The sequence below is a fragment of the Ochotona princeps genome, chromosome 17 (genome assembly GCF_030435755.1).
Source record: "Ochotona princeps isolate mOchPri1 chromosome 17, mOchPri1.hap1, whole genome shotgun sequence".
In the NCBI taxonomy this organism is placed as follows: domain Eukaryota; kingdom Metazoa; phylum Chordata; class Mammalia; order Lagomorpha; family Ochotonidae; genus Ochotona; species Ochotona princeps.
In genome coordinates, this window is record NC_080848.1 from 16414336 (window position 1) to 16435153 (window position 20818).

The 20818-nt window shown below is 49.4% G+C and overlaps 2 protein-coding genes and 1 pseudogene across 5 annotated transcripts in view; all 3 read left to right on the forward strand.

Moving 5' to 3' along the window:
- The window catches only part of ACLY (ATP citrate lyase), a 42743-nt gene extending 34866 nt beyond the window's left edge, over nucleotides 1–7877 (forward strand). For all 3 annotated transcript variants that reach the window (XM_004599096.4, XM_004599097.4, XM_058676015.1), the window contains 7 exons: nucleotides 824–978; nucleotides 2729–2879; nucleotides 3070–3213; nucleotides 4682–4795; nucleotides 5483–5565; nucleotides 6164–6240; nucleotides 6896–7877. In XM_004599096.4, coding sequence (XP_004599153.1) covers nucleotides 824–978; nucleotides 2729–2879; nucleotides 3070–3213; nucleotides 4682–4795; nucleotides 5483–5565; nucleotides 6164–6240; nucleotides 6896–6990 — 819 coding nt within the window. In that variant the 3' untranslated portion in view covers nucleotides 6991–7877. The remainder of the gene's footprint in view (nucleotides 1–823; nucleotides 979–2728; nucleotides 2880–3069; nucleotides 3214–4681; nucleotides 4796–5482; nucleotides 5566–6163; nucleotides 6241–6895) is intronic.
- Nucleotides 7878–10055: 2178 nt separating this feature from the next.
- The window catches only part of KLHL11 (kelch like family member 11), a 69152-nt gene continuing 58389 nt past the window's right edge, over nucleotides 10056–20818 (forward strand). The window contains exons 1-2 of one of the 2 annotated variants that reach the window (XR_009246982.1): nucleotides 10056–10658; nucleotides 15974–17692. Coding sequence is in view for 1 of the 2 variants with exons in the window: in XM_004599095.3 (XP_004599152.2) it covers nucleotides 10114–10658; nucleotides 15974–17555 (2127 nt within the window). In the remaining variant the exon portion in view is untranslated. Of the gene's footprint in view, nucleotides 10659–15973; nucleotides 17696–20818 lie in introns of those variants that run through there. The other variant, XM_004599095.3, reaches the window with a different exon arrangement.
- LOC101524452 (ATP synthase subunit g, mitochondrial-like) lies at nucleotides 15500–15909 on the forward strand (annotated as a pseudogene).

Consider the following 20818-nt stretch of genomic DNA (forward strand, 5'->3'; position numbering starts at 1 on the left):
AAGATTTTCCATCTGCTTTTTCACTCCCCAAGTGGCTGCAATGGCCACAGCTGAGCCGATCCAAAGCCAGGAGCCAGGAGCTTCTTCTGTGTCTTCCATATGTGTGCAGGGTCCCAAGGCTTTGGACCATCCTCAACTACTTTTCCAGGGCACAAGTAGGGAGCTGGATGGGAAGCAGGGCTGCCGAAACTATAATTGGCGGCCATATGGGATCCCAGTGCACGTAAGGTGAGGACTTCAGCCTGTAGGCTACTGCACTGGGCCCATTTATTTTAAAAGATGAGGCAGTAAGGCCAGCTGTAGGTCTGCCCAACATGGCAGTGTTCAGTAAAGGATAGAAGCAGTGCCAGAGTTGCACGGAACCATGCGGTGGTGCCCTATTCCCTGTCCTCTGGAGAGACCCAATGAAAGAAGTTTTGCACCACTTTCTTGGGGGAGATTCGTGAGTTGCTACTTGGCCACCAGAGTTAAAAACATTCCTTGGGGGCCAGTGTTGGTATGCCATTTGGGTCAAATCTGCCTGTAACACGGGATCCTCTATCAGCTTGCTGGTTCCGGTTCATGTTCCTTCACTCATGATCCAGCTCCCTGCTCAGTGTGCCTGGGAAGGCAATTGTAGAAAGTCCAGAGAGAGGGCTTGGCCAAGTCCTGGCTTTATCTCTGTCTTGCTCTAGATTCAAATAAATGCATGACTCTAGATGTCAAAAAAACTTTCTTGGGACACTTTGGTTCTGGGAGTAGGGGCAGATCACAGCCCTGGAAAATCTGTGGCTATCATGTGTCATCGAATATTCCTGCTTCCTTTTGCTCCACCTCTGCTCAGGAACTGGGTCTGATCCGCAAGCCCGCCTCGTTCATGACCAGCATCTGCGACGAGCGGGGCCAGGAACTCATCTACGCGGGCATGCCCATCACTGAGGTCTTCAAGGAGGAGATGGGCATCGGCGGGGTCCTCGGCCTCCTCTGGTTCCAGAGAAGGTGAGGCATGGAGGGCAGAGGTGGTGGGCCCTGCAGCTTGCCTTCCTGCAGAAGGGTGGGCAGGCTGTTGCAGTGTGGTTAGGGTTGGTCTTACAGCCACAGGTGGACAGCAAGGGCAGGGGAAAGAGACGTGAGGGTGTTCCCTTGTCTTGCAATGACAGAAACCAGAGCAGTAGGGGGCAGCAACCTTTGTGGAGGTCACAGCTGTCCCTGTCCCCAGCCTCAGCCTTTTTGCCCTGGGAAGTTTTACTTAAGAAGTGAAATCTCTGGAAGGGCAGGGCTGGGTCGGTGAGGGCCAACCCTCACAGGTGCAGCTGTGGAACAGGCATGAAGTTGGGTAATTGCTGAGGTCAACCTTCCCCGGGGCTGACAGCTGGGCACGGGAGCTAGTGAAGACTAGGCAGAAGGCCAGGGGTCACATCCTTACCCACGGACAGCTGGGTCTTGATCCTGTCCTGGGACCTTCCTGCAAAAAGGTCACGGTTGTAACATCTGAACAGGTTTCTGTGGGTCTGCACTGGTCTCGCCACATCTCCAGACCTTTTGCAGGGAGCTGAGTGTGGCCGGAGGTGTGGGGCTCCCCACGCTGCCACCCTCGGCAAGAAAGCCACAAATACAGGCCAGGTCCTGTTGGCAGCAATTCATACCGGAAAACTCTTGCACTTCGTCATTGCTAGCTCTTGCAGTTTAAGTGTTTGTTTATTTATTTTTATTTATTTGAAAGGTGGAGCGACAAAGTGAGAAAAAGATCTATCCACTGGTTCACTCCCCAGGGACTTCATCCAGGTCTGCTGTGTGGGTGATAGGGACTCAAGCGCTTACGCCATCAGCTGTGCCTCCTACATGTATTAGCAGGAAGCAGAGGCGGGACTCCATCCTGGCACTCTGAAACAGGATGCACGTATCCTAAGCTATAGCACTTGCCCTGCTAACTCCATTTTAAATACAATATTTGAGGGCTGACACTGGCATCTCCTGTGGGCATCAGTTCATGTCTCCCCTGCTCCACTTTTGAGTTCAGCTCCTTGATTATTGCCTGTGAAAGCAACAGAGGATGGTCCTTAATCCCCTGCACCCACGTAGGAGATCCGGAAGAAGCTCCTGACTCCTGGCTCAGCTGCAGCCATTGCAGCCATCTTGGGAGGGAAGCAACAGATGGAAGATCACTTTTCACTGTGCTTCTCTTTGTAACTCTGCCTTTCAAACAGAAATAAAATAAGCATTTTAGATATTTATATAGCAGCATAGTACAGAGCTGCTATAAAGTCCCCAGATTCTGGGACTGGCCTTTAGCCCTGTGGTTAGGCTGGCGAAGATGCCCACTTCCCCTACTGAGTGCTTGGGTTTGACTCCCGGCTTTAATTGCCAAGTCCAGCTTCCTGCGAATGCAGTCCAGGGGAGGCAGTAGTGATGGCTCAAGTAATTAGATTCCTTCCACCCACGTGGGATTCCTGGCGGAGGTTCCTGGCTCCTGGTGTCAGCCCAGCTTGGGTCCCCTGGAGGTTTAGGGAGTGTACCGCCAAATGGGAACACTCTCCTGTCTCAACATGAAGCAACCATCCTGAGGCTTGGCTTTTTGGCTTCGTGATCATCGTACATTGGCATCGGCAGTTTGCTGTCCCTAAACTTGACTAATTTTTTTCAGAGAAACAGGTGCAGCAGGAACCTGGCTTTATCGGTGGAGCCCCTGACCTTCATTCCTCCTCACCTTTTCTCTTCCCCTCTCCACCTCTCTCTCACCCTCCTCCAGGTTGCCCAAATACTGTTGCCAGTTCATCGAGATGTGCCTGATGGTGACCGCTGACCATGGGCCAGCCGTCTCGGGGGCTCACAACACCATCATCTGTGCCCGGGCCGGGAAGGACCTCGTCTCCAGCCTCACCTCGGGGCTGCTCACCATCGTACGTACCAGCACCCGGGGAGGGAGAAACGGCAGCAGTGGCCCGGCTTTGGCAGCACACAGCAGGGTCCTGGCATAGACCGCCCCCCCAATGCCAGAGGGTGCTGTTCTGGGCCCCGGGGGGTCGGCCAGTCATGAAGCAGAAGGAAGCCGCTGCTGCTGAGAGCTGTGTGTGCTTGTTCCTCCCCCAGGGGGATCGGTTCGGGGGTGCCTTGGATGCAGCAGCCAAGATGTTCAGTAAGGCCTTTGACAGTGGCATCATCCCCATGGAGTTTGTGAACAAGATGAAGAAGGAGGGGAAGCTGATCATGGGCATCGGGCACCGAGTGAAATCTGTAAGTTGTTGCTCTCTGAAAGGGGTGGCGCTACAGGAAGGGTGGTGACGGGAGAGTCAGTGCAGTCAGCAGCACGTCAGGCAGGTGGACGGGTGTTGTTCACTATGTAACTGTCGTTTGCACCTCATACAGTACATACTACAGCTGTGTGGTTTGGTTTGTTGTTGTTGTTGTTGTTGTTTTAAGAGTTACAGAGAAAGAGGGAAAGGGGAGATTGAACTTTCATCCTTTGATTCACACCCTAAATGAATAGCCATGGTATCCAGAGCTGGGCCAAGCCAAAGCAACCTCCAGAGGCTGGCTGGCAGGGGCTCAAGCAATCGGGCCATCTTCTGCTTTCCGGGTTGCAACTGGGACTTGAACCATGTGGGATGCTGGTGTCATAGGCTGCAGCTTACCTGCTGTACTGCAGTGCCCACCCAGCTTAAGCAGCAGCATCAGCTGTAGTATGATAAGATGGTAGAAACGTGCTAACTGCAGCTTCTCAAATGAGCTTCCCAGGACAGTAAGCCTAGAGTTAAGGGGGACATATCATCCCCTTAGGTTACCTGCTGCTTTGTGTTACAGTTCCCAAACAACTCCATATGCATCAGGTTTACAGCAGCCAAGGTGCATGCGGTCACCCACACCACACCAGCGAGGCTGCCCCTGTGCTCTGCCATCTGTGCAAAAGGGGCAGACTTGGAGCTCCGTTTGCTCTGGGCTCTTTGGATGCACTGGTATAAGTGGGCACAGTGACTCATATCAGAGTGTCCTGGGTGTGGTGCAGGAAAGCCCTTTTCAGGCCTGTACACTCCAGGTCAACTTTAGTGAGCCACGGTCTGGGTTAGAACCATTCCCCATCAGCCCAGCAGGTGGCGCCTTTGCAGTCTGCAGCTCAGGGCCTCTTCCTGATAGTGCTAGCCATGCGCTGCTGCCCCCTGGTGTCAGCTAGGGAAGGAGTGGTCTTTGGTGTGAGGATCTGTGTGTCTCTACAACCCCTCGCACAGGAGTGGTCTGTTCACAGGTGGGTCATTTTGTGGTAGATCTGAAGTCTTTCCTAAAATCTGTGAGTTACTTCGCTGCCCCTGTGGCAGCATATGCTTGAATTTTGTTCCAGCTAGACGTGGCTGCAGAGTCACTGGGCTGCCTGGTGGTGTCAGGCCTGGAGACATGCAGGAGGGCGGCCCCCTGCCCCTTGCCCTGCACAACCCGGGGCATCTCCAAGGCTCAGTTCCTCCTGGGTAGCACACAGGAGAAAGCCTGCAAAGGTTGTTAAAGCCCTATGGGATCTGGAAGGACCTCGGCCACCTTCAGCCCCATCTCATTTTCTGGTTGGTGCCATCCATGTGTAGTGGCACATGTGGCTTGGGCCCCCGTGTTGTCTCAGGGACACATTCAGTCCTATGCAGCCATTGGCCAAGTCCTAACATGCCCCTCAGTGGCAGCATGTGAGCAAGCGCCCCCTTGACAGAAGGTCCCTTTCTAGATAAACAACCCGGACATGCGCGTGCAGATCCTCAAGGACTACGTTAAGCAGCACTTCCCTGCCACCCCGCTGCTAGATTACGCCCTGGAAGTGGAGAAGATCACCACATCAAAGGTAGACAGCCAGGACCCTCCCTCTGCCACCTGCCATGCTTTGATCCTGATTTGGGGTGGATTTCCCCAGAGGTGGGGGAACTGGGAGCCAGGCTCTGGCTGGATTGTGCAGCCAAAACTCCAGCCCAGTTTTCTGGAAAGTTTTTATTTTCTGTTGTATAAGTGAATTCAGCAGATGTACTCGGTGCCAGCCATGTGTCAGGTCCTGTGGTGATCACTGGGAATTAAACTGTTATGAGCTTAAGCCAAAGGGATTGCTTCGGTGGGAGGCAATGGGAGGGAAAGAGAAATGTTTCATCTGCCGGCTTTTTCTCCAAATGGCTACAAAGGCCAGGGCTGTACCTAAGCTAAATTGAGGAGCCTGGAACTCCATCCTGGTTGCCTGCATGGGTGACAGGCACCCAAGCATGGGGGCCATCACCCGCGGTTTTCCTAGGTGCGTTAGTAGGGAGCTGGACGGGAAGTGGGGTAGCTGGAACTTGAACCAGCACTCATGGAATGCCAGCATTGCAGGTGGCATTTTAACCAGCTGTGCCAGCATGTCAGTCCCTTGGTGGGAGGTTTTAAAATAATGATCAAAATTTGTATTAGTTTTATATATATTATAAATGATATATTTATATATAGTGACAAAAGAAAAAAAAAATGAGAACTCACACAACTGCTTTGAATTGTTCACCTTTCCCAGAAACCCAATCTTATCCTGAATGTCGATGGTTTCATTGGAGTTGCTTTTGTAGACATGCTTAGGAACTGTGGATCCTTTACTCGGTGAGTGGTGCACAGCCTTTTTTTTTTTTTTAATTTATTTATTTTAATTAACTTACTTATTTTTGCGAAGATTTATATGTATGAGAAGCACAGAGAGGGAGACACAAAGAAAATGAAATCTTGTGTCAGCCAAGTCACCGCTGATATGTCTGCAACAGCCAGGAGCCCTGAACTCCATCTGGAGGTTCCATGTGGGTGGCAGGGGCCCAAGTACTTGGGTCATCATCTGCTTGCTCTCAGGTGGATTCAGAAGGAACCTGGATTAGAAATGGAGTAGCTGGGACTTGAACCAGCCACTTTTCATGTGGGATGCTGGTGTGCCCTCTGCCATGATGCCTGCTCGTGCTGTTTTCCTCTTTACAATGTTGATTAAGTTTTGTTTCTACCCAGCTATAGAAGTGAGGCATGCTCTCTGTAGAGAATTTAGGTATTAAGAAGACTCCAGAAAACGGTCTCAAATCCTATCACCCAGAGTGCTTTTCTGCTTTGGAACTAAACAGTTGCTCCTCTCTGGGCAGCCAGTACAGGATGTGCTGCCTGCCTGGAGGAGGGTGGGCATGTGAGCCCTGACAGACTCCTGCGCACCTGTGTGTTACAGGGAGGAGGCGGATGAGTACATCGACATCGGGGCCCTCAATGGCATCTTTGTGCTGGGCAGGAGCATGGGCTTCATCGGTGAGTTCCCGACCCTCACGCTGTACCCAGCAGTCCGTACAAAAGATGTGTCACTTGTTGTCCTAAATCATTTCTAATTCTTCCTTTAAAATTTTTTTTTCATTTATTCACTCATTCATTTATTCATTCATGTATTTATTCAAAGGTAGAGCCACAGCAAAAGAGGGGAAGAGAAAGAGACAGGGACCACTTGCTGGATCAACCCCCAAACGCCTGCAACAGCCAGAGCCAGGCCAGGCCTAAGGCCAAGAATTCCACCCGGGTCTCCCACGTGGGTGGCAAGGACCAGCGTCCACGGGCCGTCACCATCTGCCCCTCGGCTGCATTAGCAGGAAGCTGAGGCTTGAACAGAATAAGCCGTGGCTAAACTTATTCCACAATGGCCCACAATACTACTTCCTCACTTTTATGTTTGGTCCTTTGCTGTTAGAAACCACCTCTGATTGCCAGCCCAGCAAAACAAAAAATTACATCTAATGTTGCTTTTCTTTTTTCAAACCGAGTCCAGCTGGTCAGCCACTGGGCTAAATCTGGATTCACTCCCCCAATTCTAGGATTCTGCCTTCTTGTGTGTGAGAAAGGCTTTTCCCCGCTCATTCTTGGCCCTCACCAAGCTCTCAGAACCCTAACTCAGAGATGTGTTTGCTGCTTTTAGGGCACTACCTTGACCAGAAACGGCTGAAGCAGGGGCTGTATCGTCATCCCTGGGATGACATCTCCTATGTCCTCCCGGAGCACATGAGCATGTGACTGAGCCTGGAGCCCGACTGCAGACACGTGAACCGACACAGGAACTCCTCCCTGAGGAACAGCGTGCAGACAGCCGGCAGCTGGTCTGGGACGGGAACAGCCACTGGGGCACACGTGAAGACCAACTCCCTCGGGCTCACTCCCAAACGGGCCACACAAAGAAGCTTACTATTTTTTATTTTATAAACGTAGAAAAACAAAACAAAAAAACCCAAGCCAATACTTGGTGACATTCGCTCTGCTACCTGCTGTATTTATTACACGGATATATCCGAGTACTGTCAGCATCGTGTTCCTCCTCCTGGGAGGGCGTTCAGATGTTGTTTTCTTTTTCCCATTAGTTGAGAAGATTCTTTTTCCCTGGGAGGAAGGACTGACACTCTGTAAGGCTCTGGGTGTTACTGTCCACTTCCAGGCTCCCTAACATCCTGTCTCCCCTCTGTCCTCTTCCTCCTCATATAACATGAAGAATGTTGTGTTCATCTGGTTTTTAAAGACTTTTGTGTATGTTATATGTGTCAAGGATTTATTTAGCATCCCACTGAGATGTTCTGCAGGACCAAGCAAGGTCTGCTTACGTCAGGGGGGTGGGACCATTGCCTCCTTGTCATTGTCATAAAGTGTGTGGAGTAGTAACTTAAAATGTAAAGTTGTAACATACATATGTTTAAGATGAAACCACAAGGCAGAAAGCTGTGAAGTATCTCGTGTCTTAGTTCTCCGTGTCTGTGCAGCTCCCTCGGCCTTTGGCTGCAGCGCAAGGCCCAGGACTCCATCAGCTATTCTGCATCTATGCTCCACCATGGAGCGGGGCAGCCGCCGCCTCAGTCTCGTCTCAGTATCCTCACAGTCCAGTGGAAATAAACTATACAGTAACGAGGAAACCACACTGCTGGCGCCTGTCTTCCCTTCCTTTGAACTGCACTTTCTAATAGTCTCAGTACATCTATTCTTTTTTTTTTTTTAACATTTATTTATTTTTATTGCAAAGTCAGATATACAGAGAGGAAGAGCTTCCATTCTAGGATTCATTCCCCAAGTGACCGCAACGGCCGGTGCTCCGTTGATCCGAAGCCAGGAACCTGGAACTTCCTCCAGGTCTCCCACGCAGGTGCAGGGTCCCAAGGCTTTGAGCTTTGAGCCATCCTCAACTGCTTTTCCAGGCCACAAACAGGGAGCTGGACGGAAAGTGGGGCTGTGGGGATTAGAACCGGCGCCCATATGGGATCCTAGCGCATTCAAGACAAGGACTTTAGCTGCTAGGCTACCGCACCAGGCCCTCAGTACATCTGTTCTTTAAAATAGTCACCCACCTCTTCGGAAAAACTTCAGTGAGCCAAACAATAGCTTCAAGGAAAAAGAAAAAAGACTTTCTTCTTCCCTAAATCTGACCTTCCCATTCTTTCCACAGAAAAAAACCCAAAGCCCCACCCAGACACCAGCCCCGAGGCTGGCAGTGACCCTGTCCTCTAGTCTGCGCCCATCCCCCTCTGTTTTATCCTGCCAAACCTATTTACCTATGCCTCGGCTGGCTGCTCACGGGTGACCCCTACCCGCTTCCTCCCTGCGTGGTACATCCACACAGCCACCAGGGATATGTGTGTATATGTATATATATATGTTATTGTATTTATATATATAATAACATATATATACTTGTATAAATATATATTAAGATTTATTTTTATTGGAAAGGCAGGCTTACTGAGGTTTACAGAAAGATCTTCCACCTGCTGGTTTAATCCCCAAATAGCCACAACTGCTGTTACGTTTTACACCATGTAAAAGACCACCAAAACCAATTTAGAATTGGGGAGCCTTTATTCGCCAGCTGGCAACTGCCCCCACTCAGAACAGGTCTGAAGGAGACAGCCCCGAGCTGTGAGGGCAGTGAGCTTTGAAAGGAAAAAGCCCACATCCTCGTGGCCTTTTTACAGTGGCAAACAAGCAAGGGTTCAGAAGCTACAATAAGCAGGTTAGAGCCAAGAGAAGTAATTCTGTAGCTATAGTTACATTTTTCCTTGCAAATTGGTTCCATTTTTCATGGGGCTCAGTTCCCAGGTCCTGGTTTCCCCTTAGGAGAGGAGTTTCAATTCAACCCAAGCAGTGACTGGGATATACTGAAATTTTTCACCTTGTCACACTGCAAGAGTTAGGCCAGTCCAAAGCCAGGAGCTTCTGCCTTGTCTCTTTTTCAGGTCAGGTGCAGGGGCCTGAGGGCTTGGGCCAGCCTCTGCTGCTTTCCCAGGTGCATTAGCTATGAGCTGGAGCAACCAGGATTCAAACCTGTACCACTGACAATTCTTAAAATATTTTTTATTGGAAAGGCAGATATACAGAGAGAAGGAGATATAGAGAAGTCCTCCTTCCACTGTTTCACTCCCCAAGTGGTTGCAGCAGCCTGAGCTAAGCCAATCCAAAGCCAGGAGCCTCTTCCAGGTCTTCCACGCAGGTACACAGTCCCAAGGTTTTGGGCTATACTCTACTGCTTTCCCAGGTCACAAGGAGAGAACTGGTTGGGAAGCACAGGAGCCAGGAGACCAGTGTCCGTATGGGATCTTAGTGCATGCAAGGCAAGGGCTTAGCCACTAGGCCACTGCCCCAGGTTTTTAAATTATTATTTTATTTATTTATTTGTTTAGATCAAGCATATTTATTTGTTTAGATCAAGTGGAACTGTGATTATGGCCAGAACACTCGCCAAAAATGAACATTATCTTGTCTTCAGCTTCCCAGTCATCTGATAAGATTTTAGGAGATGCATTGGTCCAGAGATAAACTCACACATCCTTGTCAGTTGCCTGGGGCCCCGCCTTAATTTTTTTTTAATTTCCTACTCCAACTCGAAGCAAAAACCCCGTTATTTTGCACCCAAAGCTTTAACAAGGCGTGTGGCCCAAGGTGGTCTTCGCTCTGCAAAAACGGTCGCGACCCAGTCACCACCTTAAGGGCAGCGGGCCCCACCGCCTGGGTGGGATGCAGCCTGCGGACGCTCTGCGCATGCGCGGAGGCCCAGCGCCAGGCTCCGCCCCGCGCGCATTATTTAATCCCAGAATCCCTCTGTGTCGCACCCGAACGGCCGCTCGGCTGCGAGGCTGCGGTGCCGGGCGCGGCGGCGTCAAGATGGCGGCTGCGGCGGTGGCGGCGGCGGCGGCGGCGGCGGCAGCGGCGTCGCTCCAGGTGCTGGAGATGGAGAGCATGGAGACGGCCGCCGCCGGCTCCGCGGGGCTGGCCGCCGAAGTGCGGGGCAGCGGCACGGTGGACTTCGGGTCGGGTCCGGGCATCTCGGCCATGGAGGCGAGCGGGGGCGACCCCGGGCCGGAGGCCGAGGACTTCGAGTGCAGCTCCCATTGCTCGGAGCTGTCGTGGCGGCAGAACGAACAGCGGCGCCAAGGCCTCTTCTGCGACATCACCCTGTGCTTCGGCGGCGCCGGAGGCCGCGAGTTCCGGGCCCACCGCTCGGTGCTGGCCGCGGCCACCGAGTACTTCACGCCGCTGCTCTCCGGCCAGTTTTCCGAGTCTCGCTCGGGCCGTGTGGAGATGCGCAAGTGGAGCTCGGAGCCGGGGCCCGAGCCCGACACGGTGGAGGCCGTGATCGAGTACATGTACACCGGACGCATCCGCGTCAGCACGGGCAGCGTACACGAGGTGCTGGAACTGGCCGACAGGTAGGCAGGCGCCGCGGGGAAGGGCTTGGAGGGGCTGGCGAGGCCCCCAGGGCCCCGGGCCGGGCGAGTGTGGAGAGGCATGGGACCCCCTGCTTCCACGCCGCGCAGAGGGGGACGAGACCCTCGGGCGGGGTGCAGGCTGCCCTGGGGAAGGCACTGGGTCTGGTGGGTGACGCGCAGGAGGGCGGGCGAGATGCGTCGGGATGAGGACCCTGGGCTGGCAAGTCTGGATCGCAATGGGAAGCTGCGGTGAGGAAGAAAAAAAAAAAGATGCCATTTAAGTGTTTGAAAGGATTATTCCGCGACTGTGCCAGACAGGACCGGGAGTGGATGCTCCGGAGCCTGGCTGGAGACAGGTGGAGGCCAGGTGTGGGAAAGGGGCGGAGTCGGCTGGGGCAACAGCATCTGGTTAAGGAGTCGCTATTCCAACGCCTACCTGCCGAGCACCTCTAGGTCCGGTCCGACCCTGGGTGCTGAGGTGCAGGGGGGGATTCAGCAGCAAATGAAATACACCAACAGTTCCTTTCCTCATCGCAGTTACGTCGGTCTAAGGACGACGAATAGAAACAAGGCCTGTCGGATGATTGTTAGGACTAGAGAGGGGCGGGGGCGCCCCGGGAGAGGGCTGCTGCAGAGTGTTGACCTTGGTTAGGTAGAGGATGCCTCCTCGAGGGCGAGGAAGGGGGACATTTTGCAGAGAACCGAAGAAGGTGAGCTGGACCGTTCTAGGCAGGGGTGCACAAACAGCGGCCCTGCAGTGGGGCTGATCCAGGAGGTGGCAGACAGAGCAGCGGCAGAAGCCCGGAGTGATGGGGATGGATGGATCCAGATGACATGGCCTCCCTGGCTTCCACACAATGAGCTGGGAAGGTTGTGAGCGGAACCGATGAAGCCTGAGTTGATGGATCCTGGGTTGAAAGGAGAATGGGGAGGGGAGGGGCGGTGAGAGCAGAGCCCGACGTGAGTGTGAGGGTTGTTGCAGTGGCAGCAGGGGCTGGAGCTGAGGCTTGTGGGGGGTTCTGATTCTGCGTTATTTATTTCTTTAGTGTTTATTTTTATTTTTTTCTGGGTTATTTTGGAAACAGAAGAAATGTATTTGCTATGGATTGGCTGTGGCTTGTGCAAGCAGAAACTGCTAGCTGGGGCCCAAGCAGCTGAGATGATGGGAGTTGTTGCGATGGGGAAGTCCAGAGACCTGGCTGGGCAGATGGATACAAGGGCAATGGGAAGTGCAGCTGGCAGCCTGGGTGAAAGTAGCATATAGATGGTAATTAAAGCCATGGGACTGCCTTAAATTACTTAGGAGATACAGATGGAAAAGAAGTAGGGGGAGAAAGGCAGGACTGCAGGATTGGAATGTTCTAGAATGTTGCAAGGGGGCTAGGAGAGGAGACTTCTCTTGGAAGCCGAGAGAGGAAGGAAGGATGTCAAGGCAGAAAGCAGCCAGACCTGGCCACTGCCCACCGCCCACCCTGGAGTGGTAGTGGGATGCTGGTGTTCGATTTGGGCACCGGTGAAAGGATTCAGTGCGACGGGAAATCCACGTCACAGGTGTCGGGGGAACTTGCCAGAGTGGACTCTTTGAAAACAAGGAGATGGAATCCCCTTTAAACGTTGGGCTTTTTGTTTTGTTTTTACTTATTTGAAAGGCAGAGAAAGAGAAAGTGGTCTCCCATTTTCCACATGCCTGAAACAGGCAGAGCTGGGCCAAAGCTGGGAGCCCAGAACTCCATCCAGTCCTTCTACTTGGTTGCAAAAATTCCAAGTACTTGAGCCATACCTGCTGTCGCCCAGGATGCACAACAAGAAGCTAAATTAGAAGCAAGCAGAGACTTGAACTGGGCACTCCACTATGAGATGTGCCTAAGCTTAACTTCTGTGGCAAAGCAGACTTGCCCCCTCCTTTGTTGGAGAGTTAAGGGAAAGGTGAGGGAGAAGATAGTCCCAGTCAAGTCTCCAGATGTCAGGCTGTATCTAGTCTCCAGCTGTATCGGGCCTGTGAATGACCTGCAATCATCACGTTTAATCTTCCCATCAGCCTCCAGGCAGGATCTCCACCCTGCACACAGCCAAACCAAATCTGCTCTGTTAACCACCCTACTTACCTCGCAGGACACTTTATAATTAGATGTGCTGCCCACAAGACAAATGTCTGCTGAGTGATAGCTGCTATTTCATAAAGCAGTATGGCAGATACCTGACGGAGGGACGGGGTCTCAGGATTACCTGGAGGACCTGCCAAAAATAAGAGCTCAAGGCTGCCTGGGATTGGTGACCTTGGCACCCAGCCTTGAGAGCCACGGGAGCGTTGCCAGCCCCGTTTGACCTCCTGGATGGTGTGCTCCCTCACGAGGGTGAAGGGAGCCTGTCTTACCTTTCTTTTGCAGTTGCGATAGTTATTAATGGCTGTAACCCTAATAGCAAACAGTTACTGACTTGAGAGGCCTGAATGGATGAAGTCATCCTCCTTACTGTTTTGAAAGCAGCAGTCTCGGTTGGCCACCCTCAGGAGGAAGGCTAAGGCTGCCAGATTGATTAATTCAGTTGAAGCTATTGGTGTTTTGTTTCTAATTTAATTATAAGTTAATTAAAGTAGGCGGATAAGGTCTAACAGGCCACCTGCCAAACCACTTGTGCTTTTAAACCTAGACTATCCTGCATACCTGGTTTTGTTGTGATCTGGTTTTGTTTCCCAGCTTCTTCCAGTGCTTAAGTTTGTTTTATGATCCCTACACTAATGAGCACTCAGCTAGGGGCAGAGCCCCCTGGGCACCCCAACCCCTCTAGCTGCCAGTAGAAGGCTGTGGTGAAGAAAAAGGGGCACCATGTGGCACAGCAAGTTAAAACTATGTCTGGGGTACCAGCATCCCATATTGGTATCAGTTTGAATCCCGACTATACCCCTTATAATCCAGCTCCCTACTGGTAGCCTGGGAGGGCAGCAGAGGATGGCCCAAGTGGTTGGGTCACTCCTGGTTTCAAATCGACAGCTCCAGCCATTGTAGTCATTTGGGGAGTGAACCAGCAGATGGAACATCTCTGTCTCTCCTATCACTGTAGCTGTGCCTTTCCAATAAAAATAAATCTTCAGAAGAAAAAGGAGGGTCCGGCGGTGTGGCCTAGCGGCTAAAGTCCTCGCCTTGACTGCACCAGGATCCCATATGGGAGCCGGTTCTAATCCTGGCAGCTCCACTTCCCATCCAGCTCCCTGCTTCTGGCCTGGGAAGGCAGTTGAGGACGGCCCAAAGCCTTGGGACCCTGCACCCGTGTGGGAGACCCAGAAGAGGTTCCTGGTTCCTGGCTTCGGATCAGCGCAGCACCGGCTGTTGCGCTTACTTGGGTAGTGAATCATTGGATGAAAGATCTTGCTCTCTGTCTCCCCTCCTCTCTGTATATCTGACTTTGTAATAAAATAAATGAATCTTTAAAAAAAAAAAAAGGAAGGAAGAAGATGAAGCAAATGGAACCCACATGAAGCCTGTGGTGCCATGTCTTTAGGTGTCTAACCACTTGGTGGCCTGGAAGACACAGTCTTTTCCTGGAGGAACTTTATATCTTCCAGGACCTTATAGAAAAACTCAATCTCATATAAAATATGTATGTTTTATTTGAAAGGCAGATTTACAGAAAGTGATTTTCCTTCTGCTGGTTCACTCTCAAATAGCTGCAGTGACCAGAGCTGAGTTTTTCCAGAGCCAGAAACTTCCAGGTCTCCCACACAACTGTAGAGTCCCGAGGCTTTGGCTCTTCCTCCACTGCTTTCCCAGGCCATAAGCAGGGAGTTGGATGGGAAGTAGAGCATTAAGGAATGAACCAGTGGCCATATGGAATGCTGGAGTTTGAAAGCAGAGGATTAACCATTTAAGCTATCACACCAATTCCATTATGTATATTATAATGTGTGAACTACAGTATTTTAAAAATACATTTTTATATAACTTTAAGAAAGTATTTGGGAGAGACACAAAAAGAGAGATCTTCCATCTGCTGGTTCACTCCTCAAAATAGCTGTAGTAGCTAGGGGTAGGCTAGGCCAGGGCCAGGAGCTTCTTCCAGATCTCCCATGTGAGGGCAGGTGCCCAACCAACCACTTGGACCATCTTTTGCTTCTTTCTGAGGCACATTAGCAGGAAGCTGCATCAGAAGTGGAGCAGCTGGGACAGGAACCACTGCCCATATTAGGCGCTAGTGTTGTAGGTGTCGACTTAATTCACTGCATTACAACATGGGCCTTATAATACTTGCTTTTAAATGTCCCTTTTAATTTTTGTATTTTTCACATGTGCATAAAATGAGATTAATCTCACCATTTCAATTTCCACAGATCTAATGCTCTCAAAATGTCATCTCAGGAGGCTGATTTGTTGTTTAGCAGGTTCAACCACTGCTTTGAGATCCAACCACACAGGTGGAAGACACGGTTGGAGCTCCTGGCTTCTGCCTAGTCTAGTCTTACCTGTTGGCCCATTTAGAAAGTGAATCAGATATGGGAGATATCTCTACTGTGCCTTACAAACCTTTTTTGAAAATTAAAAATATTCTAGTGATGAAACTTAAAAATGCAACCACATAAAATGTGCACAGATTAGGAGTGGGCATTGTGGCAACTTTACTTCTATATTTGAAAGAGCCAGAAAGAATGAATGAGATAAGCAGAGCTGAGACTGGAGCCTGGCCCAGGTGTGGGACGCAGGTATCCCAGGCAGAGGACTGACCGCTGGGCTGGACCTGCATCCCCTTGCCCTGAATGTGTACATGCTTACTCGTTTTTAATGGAGCACAGTGTAAAAAAAAAAAGCAGCAGCCAGCCTTGGGGGCGACGGACTCCGCAGCTTGTCACCATGGCCCAGTTCGTCCAAAACCTCGCGGAGAAGGCCCCGGCGCTGGGAACGCTGCTGTGACTTACTCGAAGCCTCGATTGGCCACATTTTGGCACTATGCCAAGGTTGAGCTGGTTCCTCCAACCCCTGCTGAGATCCCTACAGCGATTCAAAGCCTGAAAAAAATAATCCACAGTGCTCAGACTGGTAGCTTCCAACAGCTCACAGTTAAGGAAGCTATAGGCTGAATGGCTTGGTGGCCACTGAGATGTGGATGTGGTTTTATATCGGAGAGATCATAGGCAAGCGTGGCGTCGTTGGCTATAATGTTTAAAGACCAATCTTTAACATCTGATTTATTATTTGTATGGTTTTCCACCATGTGTGTTGAAACTGTTATCTGAATAACATATGTCCAAAAAAAGCATAAATTGATCAACTCAAATATTGAGCATTTCCATGCACTTATATTTTCCCCTTGCTCTTCATTTTTAGGTTCCTCTTAATTCGTTTAAAAGAGTTTTGTGGAGAATTCCTGAAGAAAAAACTGCATCTCTCAAATTGTGTAGCCATTCATAGCTTAGCTCACATGTATACTCTGAGCCAGCTAGCTCTGAAAGCCGCTGATATGATACGTAGAAATTTCCACAAGGTGATTCAGGATGAAGAATTTTACACTTTACCCTTCCATCTCATTCGAGACTGGCTTTCGGACTTGGAAATTACAGTTGATTCTGAAGAGGTTCTCTTTGAAACAGTTTTGAAGTGGGTTCAGAGAAATGCTGAGGAAAGAGAGAGGTACTTTGAGGAACTCTTTAAATTACTCAGACTGTCACAGATGAAACCTACCTACCTTACCCGGCATGTCAAACCTGAGCGTCTGGTGGCCAACAATGAAGTTTGTGTCAAATTGGTGGCTGATGCGGTGGAGAGGCATGCCCTGAGAGCTGAGAATATACAGTCCGGCACATTCCAGCTTCCTGCTTCTCATGTTTCGTTGTTACCTCGCTATGGGCAGAACATGGACGTGATCATGGTCATTGGGGGTGTGTCTGAGGGAGGGGACTATTTAAGCGAATGTGTGGGCTATTTTGTTGATGAGGACAGATGGGTGAATCTGCCCCATATTCATAATCACCTTGATGGACATGCCGTGGCCGTAACCGAATCCTATGTTTATGTTGCTGGTTCAATGGAACCAGGGTTTGCCAAAACCGTGGAGAGATACAACCCCAACATCAACACATGGGAGCATGTTTGCAGTCTCATGACAAGGAAGCATTCTTTTGGACTCACAGAGGTCAAAGGCAAACTCTATAGCATTGGAGGTCACGGCAACTTTAGTCCTGGCTTCAAAGATGTCACCGTTTATAATCCCGAACTTGACAAATGGCACAACTTAGAATCTGCACCAAAGATTCTTCGAGATGTGAAAGCACTAGCCATTGAAGACCGGTTTGTGTACATTGCCGCCCGCACTCCCGTGGACCGAGACACTGAAGATGGCCTGAAGGCTGTGATTACCTGCTATGACACCGAGACGCGACAGTGGCAAGATGTAGAGTCTTTGCCTCTTATCGACAACTACTGCTTCTTCCAAATGTCTGTTGTCAATTCGAACTTTTATCAGACTGCATCCTGCTGTCCCAAGAGCTACTCTTTAGAAAATGAAGAGGCAAGGAGGAAAATTGCCAGCCAAGTGTCTGATGAGATTCTGGAGAGCTTGCCGCCAGAGGTGCTAAGCATCGAGGGGGCAGCCATTTGCTATTACAGAGATGACGTCTTCATTATCGGGGGCTGGAAAAACAGCGACGACATTGACAAACAGTACCGGAAAGAAGCCTACCGATACTGCGCCGAGAGAAAGAGGTGGATGCTGCTCCCGCCCATGCCGCAGCCCCGCTGTCGAGCCACCGCATGCCACGTGCGGATCCCGTACCGCTACTTGCATGGCACACAGAGATACCCGATGCCTCAGAACCTGATGTGGCAGAAGGACCGCATCAGACAGATGCAAGAAATCCACCGGCACGCCCTCAACATGCGGCGGGTGCCCAGCTCCCAAATCGAGTGCTAGATCCTCCCGAGGCGTGCAGCCTCATACTGGCGGCCGTGTCTCGAGGCTGACACTATCCGTACTGTTACTTGAACAAAAGTATGTCGATAACTTATTCTCTGCCTGAACTGATTCTGACCCCATATATAGAAGGTAAAGTTAAGACTGAACGGTAGACAGCTCAGTCCTGGGAACTTGTTGACTTGTGATCTTGATCAGCTTTGCTTCGTGTACGTGCTAGTGAAGAGCTTATTAAAGACAAGTGGAAAAACCAGGTGTAGTTACTTGGCTGTCCTTCTGCCAGCAAGTTACAAATCCTTTGTCTAAGGGACATAGGTTTTGTACATGCTTTAAGTACCACTTTTTGTATTTGCACATTTGCTTCCATACTTCTTATTCATTTCCTCTGAGATGGTTGGTTTTGACCAGGTCAGAATTTATGCCCTCATCTGTAGGAGGCGTGTGCAATAGCAAGACTTCAATTTGAAGGAAAAGCACAATGTTTCAGCAAGATGATTTCAGAGTGTTGGTTTAACATGTTGTCATGTTTATCGAGCTTTTGTTGGTTTCTAGTTTACTGAGGAGACTCATGATTTGCTCATATGTGTTTTTGGAATATTTTTCAATGTTTTAGCAGCTTATAGGTCATTTCTCTGAGGTGATGGCGATTAGCAAAAGGATTAAGCTGGTTGAGTACAGAAGAAGTTAAATATGTGCAATGTGTGCATTTAAAAGTGTTGATGTAGGTTGAGAAATCAAAAAGCATCTAAACCTTAAAATCCCTCTTTTACAGCAGTTGCAGGCTTACAGATAATGAATGAGTGTAAATAATGCCCATGACAATCAGCACTCAATGCCTTCCCTTCTCGTTTTTGCTCTAACACATACTGTGTAAATCCTTTATTATTCCTTTCTACGGAAACTGTTTTTTCAAAATGGAAAGGAAGTAACAATTTGGAGAAATGTTGCTGAAGAGAAGCCTTACTATTTCTGGCCCTGATTAGCATAATATTTCTCTAGACTTCTATCAGAACTTTGCCTGAACCTTACAGTACCCAAACTTGGGTGTATAAATTAGCTCTTAAGAATTTATCACCACAGCTATCTTTATTTGTGGTTTTTCCTTTTTCAATTGAGATCTACTTATTTATTTATTTGAAAGACAAAGTGACAGAAAGAAAGAGACAGATCTTCCGTTAGATCTTCCATCCACTGGTCAACTCCCCAGATGGTCACCACAGTCAGGCCAAAACCAGGAGCCAAGAACTCCATCCTGGTATCTCACGTGGGTGGCAGGGGCACAAGCACTCTGCCTTCCCAGGCACAGCGGCAGGAAACTGGATTGGCAGCAGAGTAACTGAGACTCAAGCCAGCACTCCCAATACAGTCTGCTGGTGTTGCAAGAACCGGCTTAGCCCGTTATGCTGCAACACCACCCCAGTGCATTCTGCTTCTCCTTCACACTCCTAAGCTTTGTACAAGTTAGCCCTTAGGTTAGCTCCTTCAGCACTCATCTAGTCTAAAGGATCCCTAAGAGTTGACAGCGTGGATCCAGTGTATTTTCTTTGGGGCTTAAGAAATGCCTTTCGGGCCCCGGGATCCCATATGGGCGCCGGTTCTAATCCCGGCAGCTCCACTTCCCATCCAGCTCCCTGCTTGTGGCCTGGGAAAGCAGTCAAGGACGGCCCAATGCATTGGGACCCTGCACCCGTGTGGGAGACCCGGAAGAGGTTCCAGGTTCCCGGCTTCGGATCGGCGTGCATCGACCCGTTGCGGCTCACTTGGGGAGTGAATCATCGGATGGAAGATCTTCCTCTCTGTCTCTCCTCTGTGTATATCTGGCTGTAATAAAATGAATAAATCTTAAAAAAAAAAAAAAAAAAGAAATGCCTTTCTTCGACATTTCAGAATACTGTTCAAGTCCCAAGTGCAAGTGCAATGATTCGTTACAGTTCCCCTTATTAGTTGTATTATCAGACTTCAAAGAGAAAAGCACAAACAGAAATTGTGGTTTGCTGTATGCTGGAAGAAAATGTTTTCCTTCTTGGATTATACACTAGAACTAGCCTGAGATTTCCTAAATAGTATCTCCCTACCTAGGTCAAGGGTTTTTAATGTGTTGAAAATCTGCTTAATTTAAACTGGCCCACGGTGGGAAACTGCATGGCTATTTCCATGTGTGGATACTTTATCCAACCCTTCCCCTCCCCCCACATATCTCTAAATTTCCCTTCATAGTAACCTTATAGAGACTGTTTATGTTCTGAACAGCCCTGATTCTTAGTTAGGGTAGGTCTGTACAAGCAAGATGGAATCATCTAACAAGGCTCATGGAGTAAGGCCTCATTTTTGATAGACCAAGCTAACACACTTCTTTATTTGGTTGTGTTCAAAGACTTGAGTATCACTAAGATGGCAGCTTTTATCCTAAAAGATGTCCCTAGTTTTGTTTTTATTTTGGTCTTCAATTTTTGTCTTCTGGGACAGTCAGGACCAGTGGTAGGGGATTTTTGGTTTGGTTTTTGGTTTTTCTGTTTGTTTTTGTTCCTTCACATGGTGTGACAAAAATTCTAGCTAAATATTTAGGTGTAATCTGGTTTTGAAAGAGTTGATTGAAACTTTGTTTTAACTCAGCAGGCAGCTTAGACCATGACTGAAAAGAAGGGGTAAGTCCTTCATTGCATGATGTGTGCAGTTTCCTGACCCATGAATGGCTGATTGGTATATTGGAATTCACATGTGTGACTTCACATTAATAACACGCTTCTGAACATCCTGACTAACTTGTTCATAAGAAGAGAAGCCAGATTTGCTTAAATGTGTTCAAGGCTGACATTCTGAATCTCAGTTCAAATTGGAAATAACTTCTTTGAGTATTTGGAATGCTTCTAATTATTTTGTTCAGGCCTTTAAAAACTCTCTTATAGAAACAAAGACTGAACGGGATCATTTAATCAGCTAAACACAGTGTTAAAAAGACTGTGTGCATTCAAGCTAACTTTGTTTTGTTGCTTTGTCTTTGATAAAGAGAGGAGGGTGGGAATTACACCGTAGAGGAACAACCATACGTAACTTTGGAGGTGGCTAGTTGGATCTTGGAGTGTGTGCCTCTCGCTTTCCCTGCCCTGCCACAGTGTCCGAATGCTTGGTATGTGCAGAGTGTCGGTCACAAACGTGCTGTGCCCTGTCTCGGTTACAGTGCTGCACGATGAGCCTCGTGTGTCTTGATCCTCGCCTTTGTTGTTGCTGTGCTGGCTCTAAAAAGATATCTGCTGAAAACTTGT